The sequence below is a fragment of the Eurosta solidaginis genome, chromosome 4, assembly GCF_040869045.1.
Source record: "Eurosta solidaginis isolate ZX-2024a chromosome 4, ASM4086904v1, whole genome shotgun sequence".
NCBI lineage: Eukaryota > Metazoa > Arthropoda > Insecta > Diptera > Tephritidae > Eurosta > Eurosta solidaginis.
This window is the reverse complement of record NC_090322.1, coordinates 197,360,106-197,378,484: the sequence shown is the minus strand read 5'-3', so window position 1 is coordinate 197,378,484 and position 18,379 is coordinate 197,360,106. Positions and strand designations below refer to the sequence as shown.

Sequence of the window (18,379 nt, the reverse complement as noted above, 5' to 3'; positions counted from 1 at the left end):
TGCTTACAGTATAAGGGAGTCCTGAATGCAAGCGTAAGGTGTAAGCGTATACGTAAGCGTAGTTTTTGTAAGTGGTATTCTTTATAGGGGATGTATGTAGAATATAAATGCAGGATTTGTGTGTAATATTGGTATATGTAGTATATGTATTACTAGAGAATGTGTAAATGTAGACGTAATGTGTGTTATTGGTATGATGTATGGAGTAATAAAAAGAGAGAGTGTAAGTGTAGTCATTACACTCCAGCGTAATGTGGGCACAGGGTACATGGTAGAGTTGATATGAGCGAAAAAACACAGCAACTCAAAGCAAACACGTCACCTACATGTAAATATAAAGTCTTATTGCTATACACAATTTTGATGCATGCAAGTGTACGAAGAGATGTATAGCTGCGTAATTTGTATTACTGATAACAAAATCTTAAGGTTTTGTTGGTTAGAACATATTTGTGTATTATTTGATCAGAGAAAGAAAATTAAATTTAATTGAAATAAATAAGTAAATAAAATAAAATAATCTAACATGAAATAATATAAATAAATAATAAAAAAAGTTAACAGAAATATCAAATAAAGTAAAATAAAATGAATGCAACAAAAAAAATAAAATTATGTAAAAAGAAAAAAATTTAAAAAATAAGCAAAATAAATTAAAAAGATTTCAATAAAATGAAATGAGATTAAATAAAATAAAATTTAATTTAAACAAATAAAGTAAAATAAAATTAAATTAAACTAAACTAAACTGAATTAGTTGAATTAAATGAAATCAAATTAACTTAAATTAAATTTAAGTGAATTAAATTAAATTAATTAATTAAATTAAACTCAATCAAACTAAACTTAATTAAAAGAAATTAAACTAAATTAAATTAAATAAAATAAAATAAAATTAAATTAAATTAAGTAAAATTAAATTAAATGAAGTTAAAGTAAATTATTAAAATTGAATTAATTAAATTATTCAATTAAATTAAATTAGGTTAAATTTGAATAAATTGAATAAAAACATTAAATTAAACTAAATTTAATTAAAATTAAATTAAATTATTATAATTAAATTAAATTAAACTAAATTAAATTATTATAATTAAATTAAATTAAATTAAACTATATTAAATTAAAATAACTTTAATCAAAGTAAATTAAATTAAAATTATATTAAATTATAATAAATTAAATTAAATTAAACTAAATTAAAACAGTGGCCGCCGTGGTGTGATGGTAACGTGCTCAGCCTACCACGCCGAATATCCTGGGTTCACGCCCCGGGCAAAGCAACATCAAAATTTTAGAAACAAGTATTTTCAATTAGAAGAAAATTTTTCAAAGCGGGGTCGCACCACGGCAGTGTTTGGAAAGCACTTCGGTTGTATTTCTGCCTTGAAAAGCTTCTCGGCCTTGCAGATGCCATTCGGAGTCGGCATAAAACTAGTATGTCCCTTCCCACCAGTTTGTAAGACAGAAGACAAGCTCGGTCTAAAATCTCTTCGGAGTTTATCACGCCTTACATTTATTTATTTTTTAAATTAGCAACGCTAAGGGTGCTGTCGTCTCTAAGCCGATACTAAGCAGTGACTTGTATGTACATAAACAAATCAATCATTATGTCTACACATATGTACATACAAGAAGCGGAGAGATACGCACAAACACATGCATATATCTGAGATACTCACAAAAGTATGCAATCTTCGGTGGAAGTCTTACTCACATATACACGCTCATATGGCTATACGAGAGGCTGTAAACGTGCATCTTTAGTTTATAGCTGGTAAGTTCATAGCTGGTAACCAAGTAGTAAATTCTAGAAGAAGAAACGAACGAGACAGCAGAGAGTATAAAAGGAGTGAAAGCTGAGTAAGCACGCTATCAGATGCGAAGTATAAGTGCTATTGTGAAGTATTTTCAAAGTAGTCCAATAAAGACCATTTTGCATTAGTGAATATTGTAGTTATTTATTCAACAATTTAGCAATACGAACGTTAGTAGAAGGTTGCAAATAAGCGGAATTGCACTAAATTCGTTACAATATTAAATTGAGTTACATTAAATTAAATTAATTTAAATTTGGATTTATCGTCGAAAATTTATTGATATGTTAACAATACTTTACCGATTTATTATCGGATGGTTGGTAATTTCTTATCGGAGTGCTATCGGCAAATTATTGATGTAATCGATTTGTTAACGACGAACCATCCGTCATAAAATTCAACAGGTATAAACGTGAAGAGTAAGTGGTTCCAAAGAACAGTTCGAGTAATATCGATACAAAAAAATTCTGCACACATATGCAAATATGTCGTGTCTACATGATTTTATGAGCGGTAGCTTGCGCAAGAGTAGCAAAGCCCACATTATAACCAGGAACGATATAATATAGAGACATTGCATAGACGAAAAATCGTGTGAGGTAAGCTTCACAAAATTCTAGTAGGTCACATTCACCACTTACCACAGCAGAATTTGTTAAACTACCACTGTCTGTATTTGTTATTTAATAATTATTTGTACACTTTTTATTCAGCTATTGTGTTCAGAATTTTACCTTTTACTCACTAAAACTCCAATCAGTGTATTTCTGTGCTTAAATTATGTTAAAAATTGTGTTAAAGTTTTTGGTGTGGTGAAAGTGACCTACTAGAATTTTGTTACGCTCCGCTGCTTTCCACCGAAGTTCGCGCATGCAATATCTTTATATTCAAACATTTTTGTTATAACGCCACATAAATTTGTATTCGGTGACAGAAATAATCGACGCAGACTTCGTCAACTTTGTGGTTTGAAGTACGACGAACATAGTGAGCAATACACGCAAAAAGAGATTTACGTTAACTCAAATCTTAACGAGCGCAACTCTGCTGACAATATGCAACATGATGGGAATCAACTACAACAACGCTAAACAGATACGTATCAAATGAAGTGGCAATCAGACTTGGTAAATCTGCCATCGACCAGACCGCCAAATGCGCCAGATCCTAGGGAAAACAAATAAATTGACACTCACCATATTGCCGCTTTATCTGAATTTTAGTTCACTGGAAAGTTAAAAGAGATCTTGCCAATGACGTTAAGTAATACCACCAGCTCCTTAAGGATTGGGAAAAACCTCTCCAAGCAATTTGAAAAGTAATGTGCTATCCCAACGAAAAAAAAAATGACGCTCTAAAAGTCACTCATCACATCTGTTCTGATATATGGCTTGGAATCATGAACGGAGTCGAGCGAAGATGATGATGGAGTATTCGAAAAGACAGTTACCCCGGATGATTTACGTGACTGCGTTTGATGCCGACGGAATCTTTTGAAGTAGGTATAATGATGAGTTCTAGGAGTATTACGCATATATGCAAATAATGCAATGAATAAAATCCCAAAGGCTAGGGGAGATCTTCACAGAGTTTGAAGGAGCAGGTGGAGAAAGACTCAATTGGTCCTCCCAATTGGCATCAGTTATCGCGAAACAGGAATAGCTGCTAACCTTTTAACAAACGATGATGATAAAGATGATAATAGTGCCATTTCTAGCGCATAGTAATACTAGCGAATGGCTTCTGTCGCAGGCGTTGGGGTGATTAAGAGGGACTCCAATCACTGTTTCTGAGTAATTTAGTGATGCTCGAATTCGCTTGGACTTAAACCTATCTTATTCTCAAATATCTCTCAGGAGTTTAACTTCATATACTTCAACCTACAACTGGGTATAAAAAACGCCGCAGAGGTTGCGTGCCATTAGACTTTGGCCGCATATTTGCATAACGGTACATATAAAATGTGCCCACATATATGCAATTTCTTGCATATATAATAAAGTATAAAAGTATTTTTCAATATATTTGTGGTTATATGCAGCGTTGCATTGTTCTACCTTTCTCATTTTGCTCCTTCATTCTGCCAATAAATGCTACCACACTTGATTCGTCACAGTCAACGTCAGCAGAGATCATTCCTTCAAACCAGAAATAATTTTAAGATAGAGATGTTGCAGGAACGAAAAATAGTGTGAAGCAACCTTCACAAAACTCTAGTAGGTCACATTCACCACTCACCACAGCAGAATTTGTTAAACCACCACTGTCTGTATTAATTATTTAACAATTATTTGTACAATTTTTATTCAGCTAATCTGCTCAGAATTTTAATTTTTACTCTCTAGAACTCCAACCAGTGTATTTTGTGTGTTTAAATTATGTTAAAAATTGTGTTAACGTTTGTGGTGTGGTGAAAGTGACCTACTAGAATTTTGTGAAGCTCCGCTGCTTTTCACTGAAGTTCGCGCATGCAACTTCTTTACGCTTCAATCAAATATTTGGTCAAACCTTGCTTGCTTTGGTCGGCGTTGTTGCTTGCCACTTGGTTGGTTGCCTGTCTGCTTGACTAGTTGGCTATTTGATTTGTGGGCAACGCCAACAAAATGAGCAACCGCAAAATTTATGGCGCGCAGAATACCAGTGAAGCAACACAATACGGATACCTTCCTACCTACAATGGCGATTGTGATGAATGGAGGTCAAGGGAATTGCTGCATTAATCATCAGACGCTTGGCTTTGAACATTATTTGGTGCAATGGACGACGTTGTGGCATGAAATGCAGCGTTGGGAATATTTTTGTATGAATAGATTGTGGAGAATATTATAACGACGAAGAGGTTGACAACTGCAATATTCATACTTGCGCCAACATGAACTTTAAGTATGTGCAATGGTTTTCATATTCAGCTAGGAAAATGCTATTTGCAAACGGGTTTTATGATGTACTTGTGAAATTGGTAGGTTGGTGTTGTTTTTGTAGTTTGTGTGAAGACCCACAAGTGTCCTTGCGAAACCATACACCATTAATGCATTTCAAATGAACCAAGTTGATATATAAGCGAATGTAAAGCTATATGTACGATTGAAAAATAATATACGAACAGAAAGAAAAAGTTGAAAATGAAATGCAATGAGAAATTAACAAAATAGACTTTGAACATCCAAACCCATTTTGAAAATTCTTAACAGCACTCGTCTGTTCTCTTTTTAAGTTTTACATTTCACTAGGGCTGATATTACGATGCAGTCTTAATAAGCCATAGGAAATTAGGCCGCTTGTTGTTGTTATAGCGATAAGGACACTCCCCGAAGGCCTTGGGGAGTGTCATCGATGTTGATGGTCATTTGCCGTATGCAGATCCGGTACGCTGCGGTAACAAGCACCGTTAAGGTAGTAGCCCGACCATCTCGGAAACATCACATGAAACCTTCTAGGCCATCCCACCCTCCCCCTAGATTCATCAGGAACTTGGGGTCGCCAGAACTTCGGCTGTTAAATAAACAGGATTTGCCACGGGTAGGTGAGGTTGACAATTGAGTTGAAAAATCTATAAATTGCGATGGCGACCCCTTTAGTTAATTTGATATTTTAGTCGCCTCTTACGACAGGTATCCTGCCGCGGGTATATTCTAACCCCCCTAACCAGCTTGTCATTATTTTATACGAAAACAAGTTTTTTTTTTTTTTTTTCAAAAATGGGGCGGATTTTTCGCCAAAGAAAGTTCTTCTTCTAAACAATGAAACTTTTCTAAAATAAATTAAATTTTACTGAGTCAATATCATTCTTGTGCCTCGCTTCCATAAAAAAATCCCGAGATAACCAATGACAGCTCAGAGCCTAACTCTCTCACTCGCACTCCGACACTGCCACTGCCACTATTACTCCCACTTCCACTCTCACTACCACCCTAAATCACACTTCCAGTCTTACTCCATACTGTGCTACTTTGAAATTACTCCGAGTTTTCCCACTTTATAGGTAAGTGTGGTGCGAGAGATGCTTTGACTTTCATATAGGTCCCTGGCATAAATGGCCGCAGTGGGCAACATGGCCACAGCCCGTGCAGCAATAAATCTTGAAGGATATTAGCTAGTAAATCAGAACATTTCAGCATTCTGAGAGGCTTAGACTTCATCCCTGGTACGATAGACTCCCTTTGGTAGATTCCCCGCTGATATTCTCTCAAGAAAGGAATTGTATGAAGAATTTATGGTATAGTAATTTAGGCTGTCAGCCGATAATTCAGGCTGCCCCTATTAAAGCAGCATTTTCTAAGAGGAGGTCCGCGTTCACCGAAAGGAAATATCCAAGCTCGATATCTGCCCTTTCCATTACTTTATCTTTGCCACGCAGCGTTCCGCTAAATAACTGTATGTCGGTATCATCCTTAGAGAATGTTGTAAAATATCGAGAGAGCTGTAATTTCGCTGGGCAGCGACCACCCAGGGTAGTCGTTAAAGAGTAAACTCCTGGAGTGCCACCCAATAATGTTATTTTTGAAGACAAATCAAAAGAGCACATGGCTTGAGATGACTCATGGCTCAATTATATGGTTGGCTCATTTCATCAGCTGATTTTATTTATTTCATTGCATGGTCGATGGGATTGTCAGAAGGAGATGGCGAACTCAAAATGAACACATTGTCAAAATTTTCTTACACATACAAAAACTGCTAAGTTTTATGTTTCCATACCATACCATTCCACCAACACCAATAAACAGATTTTGACAATTTGAACAGACATATTTTGTTATTGTACAGATGAGCCAACCATATAGTTGAACCATGAGGTGACTTTAGCTGATTTGTGGGTAAGAAAAGGTTACCATATTAATAAAGTATCGATTTCCATTATGTCACGTGGCTCCTCCCATATTTTCTAACATGTTGCGTACCTTAAATGCAGGCCAAATTTAACATGTATTGAAATAGCATGATCTACATAAGAACTTTTTGCATCAATTTCACCATTAAAATAAGGCGAATCTATAAAAACTGGCCATATTTCATCCTTAAGCAAATCTTATACAAAACAATCAAATAGTCGTGGATTGACTCCTGCTGCACAAAAAATGTGTCGCATTGGCAAGGCATAAGAATGGACAACAACTGCATGCTAACGGCGCAAAAAAATTATATTTAAATGCTACAGACGACAGCGCGTATTTTCGCCGACCACCCGCAATAGTTTCAATGAAAATGTCAACGCTTTTGAGAGGTCTGAAATTACAGAAGGGTTGGAGAAACTGATTGAAACTGTGCGCATATTAACGCCGCGTGTGAAAACAAACCGGTAAAAGTTGGCGGCACAACAAAAAATAGTGTAAGCAACTATAAGAAGAAAAGCCCAAATTCACTTTTGTTTCGTTTTGGTGCTTACTTTCTCTTTTCCGTTCGTTGTTGCAGTGAAATATTCAACGTGCATATTCCAAAGTGGTGCCAGCACCAAAACGACGCACACGTCGAATGTGGTTGGGCCGTCAGAGATGGAATACGGAAACAATTATCTCGCATAACATATCCTCTAGAAGGGAGCTGCAATGCAAACAAACTCTGGAAAGAGTTAGCATAAGGACACACTTACAACTGCATATAATGAGTGCCAGGCACAGACGACAACGTAATGGTGTCTTAGCTGGCTAGGGAGGACGCAGCGCTTTAAGCTTTAACCGTAGTTGTCTCCACAAAATTGGGTGAGATAAAAAGGACACAACTGATCAACCAGGCATGAAGGTCTTGGAACAATGCGCTGGGTGTGGAAGATTATGCGTCAATCTTACGGCATCGAACTAACGAAGTAAATCTGATAACTAAAGCGAGAAAACTGACGGTTTAAGAAGGGCGTTCCCACAGGGCACTACCAGAGAGGATAGATAGAATAAGAGACGTCAGTTCAATTTTCATTTGTATTGTACCTGATTGGCGGGTATTAGAAAATTGCCTTCTACACATTTGTAAGAAGTTTATATAAATATATTGTGATTGTTGGAAAGAGGATGAATTGATTAATTAATACGATCCTTCAAAACAATCAAAAATTCCTCATGAAAATGTGTAGAAGCAATTTTAAGTTACCCCTCAAATGGGACATTACAAATAAATTTAGCAAAAAGTATGAAATGACGTCTCTTATTCTATCTATCCTCTCTGGCACTACCTATTTGTGGTGAAAGAAGTTATAAAAGCAGAAATTATGGTTGATCCCGAAAAATTTCAAGTATTTGCCAAAAGAAGAGAACTATTTTACAAAAACAAATGTGCTGAAGCTAAGTTCAGATTTTCCGTTTAATCGTCAAACAAACTCTGCTAATATGATGAACAAAATCACTCTATCCGAGGTCTAGTTCATCTAATGCTTATAGCAACTGCCCATGAATAGTAAAAATAGTGTATGAATTCTCCTATTACAAGCCCCGCAATAAGGAGATCGTGCGCCATTTAATTACTTGTTAAACTCTTGCTTTAAATTGACTGTTATAAGCTTACCATCCGTGGAGGATAATCCTATTATCTAATTACTCCAATAAGTGCAGCTCATCAAACAAAATAGGCATAATTAGGACGCAATTTTTTACGGGTTATTCAATATTGACGCAAACGCACTCAGCAGCAGAGTTAACGAAACAAAAGGGTAAAATGCGGCGTAAACCAAAACATTGCAAACAACAAAGCAGCATAAAGAGAACGAAAAAGCATAAAAAGTTAAAGCAAAAACAAGTAAGGAAGGTTAAGTTCGGGTGTAACCGAACATTATATACTCAGTTGAGAGCTATGGTGACAACATAAGGGAAAATAACCATGTAGGAAAATGAACCGAGGGAAACCCTGGAATGTGTTTGTATGACATGTATATCAAACGAAAGGCATTAAAGAGTATTTCATGAGGGAGTGGGCCATAGTTCTATAGGTGGACGCCATTTAGTGATATAGCCATAAAGGTGGATCAAGGTTGACTCTAGAATGCGTTTGTACGATATGGGTATCAAATTAAAGGTGTTAATGAGTATTTTAAAAGGGAGTAATCCTTAGTTCCATAGGTGGACGCCGTTTCGAGATATCGCCACAAATGTGGAACAGGAGTGACCCTAGAATTTGTTTGTACGATATGGGCATCAAACGAATGGTGTTAATGATTATTTTAAAAGCGAGTGGACCTTAGTTCTATAGGTGGATGCCGTTTCGAAATATCGCCATAAAGGTGGACCAGGGTTGACTCTAGAATGTGTTTGTACGATAGAGATATCAAATTAAAGGTATTAATGAGGGTTTTAAAAGGGAGTAATCCTTTGTTCCATAGGTGGACGCTGTTTCGAGATATCACCATAAAGGTGGACCAAGGGTGACCCTAGAATTATGGGTATCAAACGAAAGGAGTTAATGAGTATTTTAAAAGGGAGTGGGCCTTAGTTCTATAGGTGGACGCCGTTTCGAAATATCGCCATAAAGGTGGACCAGGGTTGACTCTAGAATGTGTTTGTAGATATGGGTATCAAATTAAAGGTATTAATGAGGGTTTTAAAAGGGAGTGGTGGTTGTTGTATAGGTGGTCGCATTTTCGAAATATCGCCATAAAGGTGAACCAGGAGTGACTCTAGAATTTGTTTGTACAATATGGCTATCAAAAGAAAGGTGTTAATGAGTATTTTAAAAGGGAGTAATCCTTAGTCCCATAGATGGACGCTGTTTCGAGATATCGCCATAAAGGTGGGCCAGCGGTGACTCTAGAATTCGTTTGTGCAATATGGGTATCAAACGAAAGGAGTTAATGAGTATTTTAAAAGGAAGTGGGCCTTAGTTCTATAGGTGGACGCCTTTTCGAGGTATCGCAATAAAGGTGGACCAGGGGTGACTCTAGACTTTGTTAGTACGATATGGGTATCAAATGAAAGGTGTTAATGAGTATTTTAAAAGGGAGTGGGCCTTAGTTCTATAGGTGGACGCCGTTTCGAAATATCGCCATAAAGGTGGAATTGGGGTGACTCTAGAATGTGTTTGTACGATATGGGTATCAAATTAAAAGTATTAATGAGGGTTTGAAAAGGGAGTGGTGGTTGTTTTATAGGTGGTCGCATTTTCGAAATATCGCCATAAAGGTGGACCAGGGGTGACTCTAGAATTTGTTTGTACAATATGGGTATCAAAAGAAAGGTGCTATTGAGTATTTTAAAAGGGAGTAATCCTTAGTTCCATAGGTGGACGCCGTTTCGAGATATCGCCATAAAGGTGGGCCAGGGGTGACTCTAGAATTCGTTTGTGCAATATGGGTATCAAACGAAAGGAGTTAATGAGTATTTTAAAAGGGAGTGGGCCTTAGTTCTATAGGTGGACGCCTTTTCGAGATATCGCCGTAAAGGTGGACCTGGGGTGACTCTAGAATGAGTTTGTACGATATGGGTATCAAATTAAAGTTATTAATGAGAGTTTTAAAAGGGAGTGGTGGTAGTTGTATATGTGAAGGCGTTTTCCAGATATCGACCAAAATGTGGACCAGGGTGACCCAGAACATCATCTGTTGTATACCGCTAATTTTTTTATATGTGTAATATCTGCCAAGATTTTAAGGGTTTTTTATTTCGCCTTGCAGAACTTTTTCATTTCCTTCTACTTAATATGGTAGGTGTCACAACCATTTTATAAAGTTTTTTCTAAAGTTATATTTCGCTTCAATAAAATAATCCAATTACCTTACCATGTTTCATCCCTTTTTTCGTATTTGGTATAGAATTATGGCATTTTTTTCATTTTTCGTATTTTTCGATATCGAAAAAGTGGGCGTGGTCATAGTCGGATTTCGCTCATTTTTCATACCAAGATAAAGTGAGTTCAAGTAAGCACGTGAACTAAGTTCATTAAAGATATGTCGATTTTTGCTCAGGTTATCGTGTTAACGGCCATGCGGAAGGACAGACGGACGACTGTGTATAAAAACTGGGCGTGGCATCAACCGATTTCGCCCATTTTCACAGAAAAGAGCTGACGTCATAAAGTCTACGCCAATACCAAATTTCAAAAGGATTGGTTAATTTTTGTTCGACTTATGGCGTTTAAAGTATCCTAGACAAATTAAATGAAAAAGGGCGGAGCCACGCCTATTTTGAAATTTTCTTTTATTTTTGTATTTTGTTGCACTATATCATTACTGGAGTTACATGTTGACATAATTTACTTATATACTGTATAGATATTAAATTTTTTGTTAAAATTTTACTTAAAAAAAAATTTTTTTTTAAAAGTGGGCGTGGTCCTTCTCCGATTTTGCTAATTTTTATTAAACGTACATAACGGAATACGAGTAACGTTCCTGCTAAATTTAATCATGATATCTTCAACGACTGCTAAATTACAGCTTGCAAAATTTTAAATTACCTTCTTTTAAAAGTGGGCGGTGCCACGCCCATTGTCCAAAATTTTACTAGTTTTCTATTCTGCATCATGAATTCAACTCATCTACCAAGTTTCGTCGCTTTATCTCTCTTTTGTAATGAATTATCGCAATTTTTCTGTTTTTCGAAATTTTCGATATCGAAAAAGTGGGCGGTTATAGTCCGATATCGTTCATTTTAAATAGCGATCTGAGATGAGTGCTGAGGAAGCTACATACCAAATTTCATTAAGATAGCTCAAAATTTACTCAAGTTATCGTGTTAACGGACGGACGGACGGACGGACATGGCTCAATCAAATTTTTTTTCGATCCTGATTATTTTGATATATGGAAGTCTATATCTATCTCGATTCCTTTATATATGTACAACCAACCGTTATCCAATCAAACTTAATATACTCTGTGAGCTCTGCTCAACTGAGTATAACAATTAATAAAACAAGTAAGGAAGGTTAAGTTCGGGTGTAACCGAACATTACATACTCAGTTGAGAGCTATGGTGACAACATAAGGGAAAATAACCATGTAGGATAATGAACCGAGGGAAACCCTGGAATGTGTTTGTATGACATGTGTTTCAAATGAAAGGTATTAATGAGTATTTTTAAAAGGGAGTGGGCCTTCGTTTTATAGGTGTTCGCCTTTTCGAGATATCGCCATAAAGGTGGACCAGGGGTGACTTTAGAATTTGTTTGTATGATATGGGTATCAAATGAAAGGTGTTAATGATTATTTTAAAAGGGCGTGGGGCTTAGTTCTACAGGTGGACCCCTTTTCGAGATATCGCCATAAAGGTGGACCAGGGGGACTCTAGAATTCGTTTGTGCAATATGGGTATCAAACGAAAGGAGTTAATGAGTATTTTAAGAGGGAGTGGGTCTTAGTTCTATAGGTGGACGCCTTTTCGAGATATCGCCATAAAGATGGAGCAGGTGTGACTCTAGAATGCGTTTGTACGATATGGGTATCAAATGAAAGGTGTTAATGAGTATTTTAAAAGGGAGTAATCCTTAGTTCCATAGGTGGACGCCGTTTCGATATATCGCCATAAAGGTGGGCCAGGGGTGACTCTAGAATTCGTTTGTGCAATATGGGTATCAAACGAAAGGAGTTAATGAGTATTTTAATAGGGAGTGGGCCTTTCTGGACCAGGGGTGACTCTAGACTTTGTTTGTACGATATGGGTATCAAATGAAAGGTGTTAATGAGTATTTTTAAAAGGGAGTGGGCCTTCATTCTATAGGTGTTCGCCTTTTCGAAATATCTCCATAAAGGTGGACCGGGGGTGACTCTAGAATGAGTTTGTACGATATGGGTATCAAATTAAAGGTATTAATGAGAGTTTTAAAAGGGAGTGGTGGTAGTTGTATGTGTGAAGGCGTTTTCCAGATATCGACCAAAATGTGGACCAGGGTGACCCAGAACATCATCTGTTGGATACCGCTAATTTATTTATATATGTAATACCTGCCAAGATTTTAAGGGTTTTTTATTTCGCCCTGCAGAACTTTTTCATTTTCTTCTACTTAATATGGTAGGTGTCACAACCATTTTATAAAGTTTTTTCTAAAGTTATATTTCGCGTCAATAAAACAATCCAATTACCTTACCATATTTCATCCCTTTTTTCGTATTTGGTATAGAATTATGGCATTTTTTTCATTTTTCGTAATTTTCGATATCGAAAAAGTGGGCGTGGTCATAGTCGGATTTCGTTCATTTTTCATACCAAGATAAAGTGAGTTCAGATAAGTACGTGAACTGAGTTTAGTAAAGATATATCGATTTTTGCTCAAGTTATCGTGTTAACGGCCATGCGGAAGGACAGACGGACGGCTGTGCATAAAAACTGGGCGTGACATCAACCGATTTCGCCAATTTTCACAGAAAACAGTTAACGCCATAAAATCTATGCCCCTACCAAATTTCAAAAGGATTGGTTAATTTTTGTTCGACTTATGGCGTTAAAAGTATCCTAGACAAATTAAATGAAAAAGGGCGGAGCCACGCCCATTTTTAAATTTTCTTTTATTTTTGTATTTTGTTGCACCATATCATTACTGGAGTTGAATCTTGACATAATTTACTTATATACTGTAAAGATATTAAATTTTTTGTTAAAATTTTACTTTAAAAAAAACTTTTTTTTAAAAGTGGGCGTGGTCCTTCTCCGATTTTGCTAATTTTTATTAAGCGGACATATAGTAATAAGGGTAACGTTCCTGCCAAATTTCATCATGATATCTTCAACGACTGCCAAATTACAGCTTGCAAAAATTTTAAATTACCTTCTTTTAAAAGTGGGCGGTGCCACGCCGATTGTCCAAAATTTTACTAATTTTCTATTTTGCGTCATAAGTTCAACTCATCTACCAAGTTTCGTCGCTTTATCGGTCTTTTGTAATGAATTATCGCACTTTTTCGGTTTTTCGAAATTTTCGATATCGAAAAAGTGGGCGTGGTTATAGTCCGATATCGTTCATTCTAAATAGCTCTGAGATGAGTGCTCAGGAACCTACATACCAAATTTCATCAAGATACCTCAAAATTTACTCAAGTTATCGTGTTAACGGACGGACGGACATGGCTCAATCAAATTTTTTTTCGATCCTGATTATTTTGATATATGGAAGTCTATATCTATCTCGATTCCTTTATATATGTACAACCAACCGTTATCCAATCAAACTTAATATACTCTGTGAGCTCTGCTCAACTGAGTATAACAAAAGATGGAGCGTAACCAAACATATACAAACATTCATACGTCGGTATTTAATAGTGTAGTACCAAAGGTTCGCTCTGTGCTCATAATTGTTTTTATTGATTCGGCTTCGATGATTGAAACCGAAGTTATTTGGCTCATCGTCAATAGAGTATTATCGACTATTAAGGACACCCCATTGCCAAATCCTTACATTGAAGTCGAAATATAAAACAAATGGAGTTTAAGTGTATTATTGTGTCTACTCTGGTCACAAATCACTAAAGACAAATGAGCGGAATCTAGCACCATTAATTTAGCAGACCACCGGCCCTCACTTGCGGCTTGAAGGATCTCGCTACCTGGCGATCACAAGCAAGGTAAGGCACCCCCAGATTACCCTCGATCGTACCACATTTGAAGCCAGGGCCTTAATTGACGCTTGGATTTCCGACGGATTGTTAAATTCTCTAACAGTAGTAAAGCCCTCTCTCGTCAAACGAAAATAATGCCCTACAAGTCACTTATCGTATCAGATGAAAAACGATTTAAGTTTCCTTGATGTGACCAACTGACGCCAGTTAACGTACCGAAGAAATGACTGGCGCGCCTTGTTGGAAGGCCATAACTGTTAAGTGCAAATTAAGTAACCATAATATCATTGATTAGCATTGCGGCAATTTTCACATAGAACACAGTATAGTGATTGGGCAGCTACAATTCAATTACTCATCTTTCCACCTTTGACTGTGCCGTGAAGATCTAGCTGTTAGAAATAATGAAGGCGCTGGCAAAGGGGGTAGTTGTCGGCATACAACAGTATGTCGTGCCTGAGATAAGGTGGAACGTGATATGAATGCGGAAGTTTTCTATGCTAATAAGCCCGAAAGGCGTATGCAGGACATTCAGTGTCAATATAGGGGTAATTCTAAGAGTGCAGCTGATACGAGCAAAATAATATTTCGGTAATGGTTGCCGAATCTAGTGAGTTCCACCTGGTCCGCACCTCATGAGTAGTATCGGTCAACTATACAAGGTCAGTGTGCGACACTTATTGAGAGGCTCTAATCATAATATTGAGAATAAAAAGTTTTTTTCAGTTGGAAAACAGTTTACTCGGTGATCACTAATAAGATGCCAATATTGAAGCGGATTTCAAGATTTGTAATTAAAACCGAGTAGCAGCGATCGTTACATAGCTATTCTAGGTCAAAATGAGCCAGTAGACGTAATCACAAATTACCGTTGTTGTAGAGCTAGAGATAATCCCCGAAGGTTTAAAGGGGGTGTTATCGATATTGATGCTCCTTTGCTGGTATGAAACAGATTTGGTTCTGTGTACAAAATATTTAATTCGGGACATCGATTTGGGATAACGACCAAATTCTACATTCGGTCGGTCACTACTATTCGCAACTGTTGCGCATCGAGATTAGCATAGACAAAATGACCAAAGGGCAGATACAAACATAAAAATATGCCGCATATTAATGACGTACCCAAATAAGAATATGCCGATGCAATGCAGCGCACACAAGGCTAATGTTGCGGCCAACGTCGGTGTCAATGTCAACATCATGAAAATTGTCAGCCGTTTCTGTTCGTGCTTCTCCTGCAGCTTTTGTTTAGTGACTCTTACGCCAGAAAGTTGTAGCAGCAACAAGCAACAACATATGTGCATACCAATGTCATCCAACACTGGCTGGCTGTCGCAATGTGTACACATGTATGTAAGTTTGTAATCTCAGAAACAACACTATGACAGCTGCCATGTGCGCGCGCTATGTTGTGTCGTTTGTACGGCGTATTGGAAAAATATATTTTCTCACTCACATCTTTCACATTCATATTCAGTATGCCTTTGATAATGTTGCGCGACGCTTTGCTGTGGTATTTTCACACGCATACGCTCATGGTAACTTTTGTTATGGCGCATCGTAACACACCCAACACGCTCTACATTTAGCGGTTTTCTTTCGTGTGGTGTTGGGGCTTGTTAGCTTTTACGCGCGGTTTCGGTGACAATAGGCCGAATAAAAAATACAAATACCCGCGGCAAAAGAAGCAGTTCCTCAACATACAAACAAACATATCATATTCATATAGTTACGGCTGGCGCTCCAAGCAACGCGATTCATAGTAGTCGCTAGCATTTTGTGTTGTACGGTACTAAGACGCTCCGCAAACTTATTATTCGCAAAAAAAAAAAAATTTTATGCAAAAAAATAAAACTTAGAAGGCCTTCTAACAAAATTAGAAAGACGGTTGTTTGTGTGTGATAAAAAAAAAATTAAAGAACACATACTTTTTATATGGAAACTACGCGCGCTCCATAAAAAAGTGCACATTATTTTGCCAATATGGCAACACCGGAAGAGTTAGCGCGTCTGGTGGCGATTCATTTGCGTGATCTGCAGGATAGCGAACCCATTTGGACGGTCGCGCATTCTAAAGTTGCAGGGCGCGGTGTATTCGCATTACGTGATATTAATGCTGGCGAGCTTTTATTTCGCGAATGTCCTCTAGTTGTGGGCCCTACAGCGCGCAAAGGCTCCATACTCAATACATGCGTTTGCTGCAATAAAATGTTGGCCATTAAAGACTTCCTTTGCAAGCGCAAATGTATGTTACCCGTGTGTAATGCGTGCGCTGAGTCGGAGAAACATCGCGAAGAATGTGAACTGTTCCAACGTTGGCAGCCTGTCGAACTGAGTAAATTAAGTGATATATGCGCGCCAGAGCAGGGCGCTGCACCGCAGCTCGTCAATCCTTATTCGTTACGCATATTGACGGCAGTGCGCGTTTTCTTTCTTCAGCCAGATCAGCGCGCGCTCGTCGATGCTATGCAAGCCAATCCAGATCGTGGCTATCGACAGGAAATCATTAAAGCTGCGCAAAGTTTTCGCAAATTTCCAACTACAGATAAACCTTTTATGGATAAACTTTTTCGTATTGTTGGCGTATTGAATACAAATGCATTTGAGGCGCCTTGTCGTGCGGATGAACATGAAATATTATTACGCGGCCTTTTTCCTTTGACCGCAATAATGAACCACGAATGTACACCAAACGCGAGTCATTACTTTGATAATGGACATTTGGCGGTAGTGCGCGCAGCGCGTTATATTCCTAAAGGTGCTGAAATTACAACAACGTACACAAAGATTCTGTGGAGTAATTCGACGCGTGCGATTTTTCTGAAAATGACAAAACATTTTGCATGTGATTGTGCGCGTTGTAACGACGCTACGGTGAGTTTATATGAAGATGTGTATGTGTTCGTTGGTAACTTGGTCGCGGTCAAGGCGCGTGACCTTACCTATATATGTACATATGTGCGCTGGCATGTGAGTATATGGATGTAGCTGTTAATGTTGGCACTGGCATTGGCAATGAGACTAATGAGATTTATTTGCGTGACTGCGGCAAAATGCAACAAAAGGGTGTGCGTTTTTATGGCGCGTTGAAATGCCTTAGGGTAGAAAAATATGAAAACCCAGGTGGAGAAGACGACATCAATGAATAAATAATGATTTGGTTGAGAGCATGTTGCAATTAAGAAATTAGATAAAAGGGTAGACAGACCACCGCACTAATGCGCTTAACAAGACAATTAATGCGGTGATATCCAACAAACAAAATAAAAATAGAAAATATCTTAATATAAATAGATACAGAAGTCTTATAGCGTTGATACATTTTATTCCGATTCATTAATCATTTAAGTAGACCAGTGATGACAATTTCGTCAGCCTGCGTCAATAACTGTACTCTCCTGCAGAAGATTGGTCAACAGCTGTTAAACTCTAAGCTTGTACAATTTTCGCCAGCATCAAATTTAAGAAACCGCACGACAGGGGGTCACCCTGTCTGAAACTTCTTTTCGAACGGCTCGCACAATACGCTTGATCAAGACCTAATATACGATTCTAAGAATTCTGATTCAGCGAAAGTTGGGGCAGTTTGCAGGATCCTCTTTCTTGCGGACGGGGCAAAGAACGCTTAGATTTCAATTGTCGGGCATGCACTCATCCGACCATATTTTGCAAAGAAGCTGATGCATGCGCCTTACCAACTCCTTCCCGCCGCAGGCAGTCCATCAGCCACGCTTGCCTTGTTCTTTAATATGGCTATTTGCTATTCTTACTAGGTCATAGTCGCATTGCGAAATATAAATTCTATCATCATCGATTATCATCGTTTCATCGTTTTATTCATTAAAGCGCAGAAAGAAGTGTTCCTGCCATAACCTAAGCACCCTCTGGACAACGGTCACCATTTTTGTTTTTACAGAAGTTTATCAAGTTTAAGCCCACTTCTGTCCATTGCCTTTTTTTAGTGAAATTTGCCGCCGTCATTCCTGGTGGCTAGCAGCTGAAGTTGCTCTTCGGAAAATAGTATCAATAAGGCACTTGCCCAACCATTTCGGAAATTATTTGATATGACCCCTTGAACCTGTAACTA

At 37.6% G+C, this 18,379-nt stretch overlaps 1 protein-coding gene across 2 annotated transcripts in view; it reads left to right on the top strand.

Annotated features, from left to right (window-relative positions):
• SmydA-8 (SET and MYND domain containing, arthropod-specific, member 8) overlaps positions 1-18,379 on the top strand; it is a 50,749-nt gene that overhangs the window by 19,319 nt on the left and 13,051 nt on the right. Inside the window, exon 1 of one of the 2 annotated variants that reach the window (XM_067784508.1) lies at positions 15,781-17,166. The exons of the other annotated variant lie outside the window; for it this stretch is intronic. Coding sequence (XP_067640609.1) covers positions 16,276-17,166 — 891 coding nt within the window. The 5' untranslated portion in view covers positions 15,781-16,275. Of the gene's footprint in view, positions 1-15,780; positions 17,167-18,379 lie in introns of those variants that run through there. 2 annotated transcript variants of the gene reach the window in all.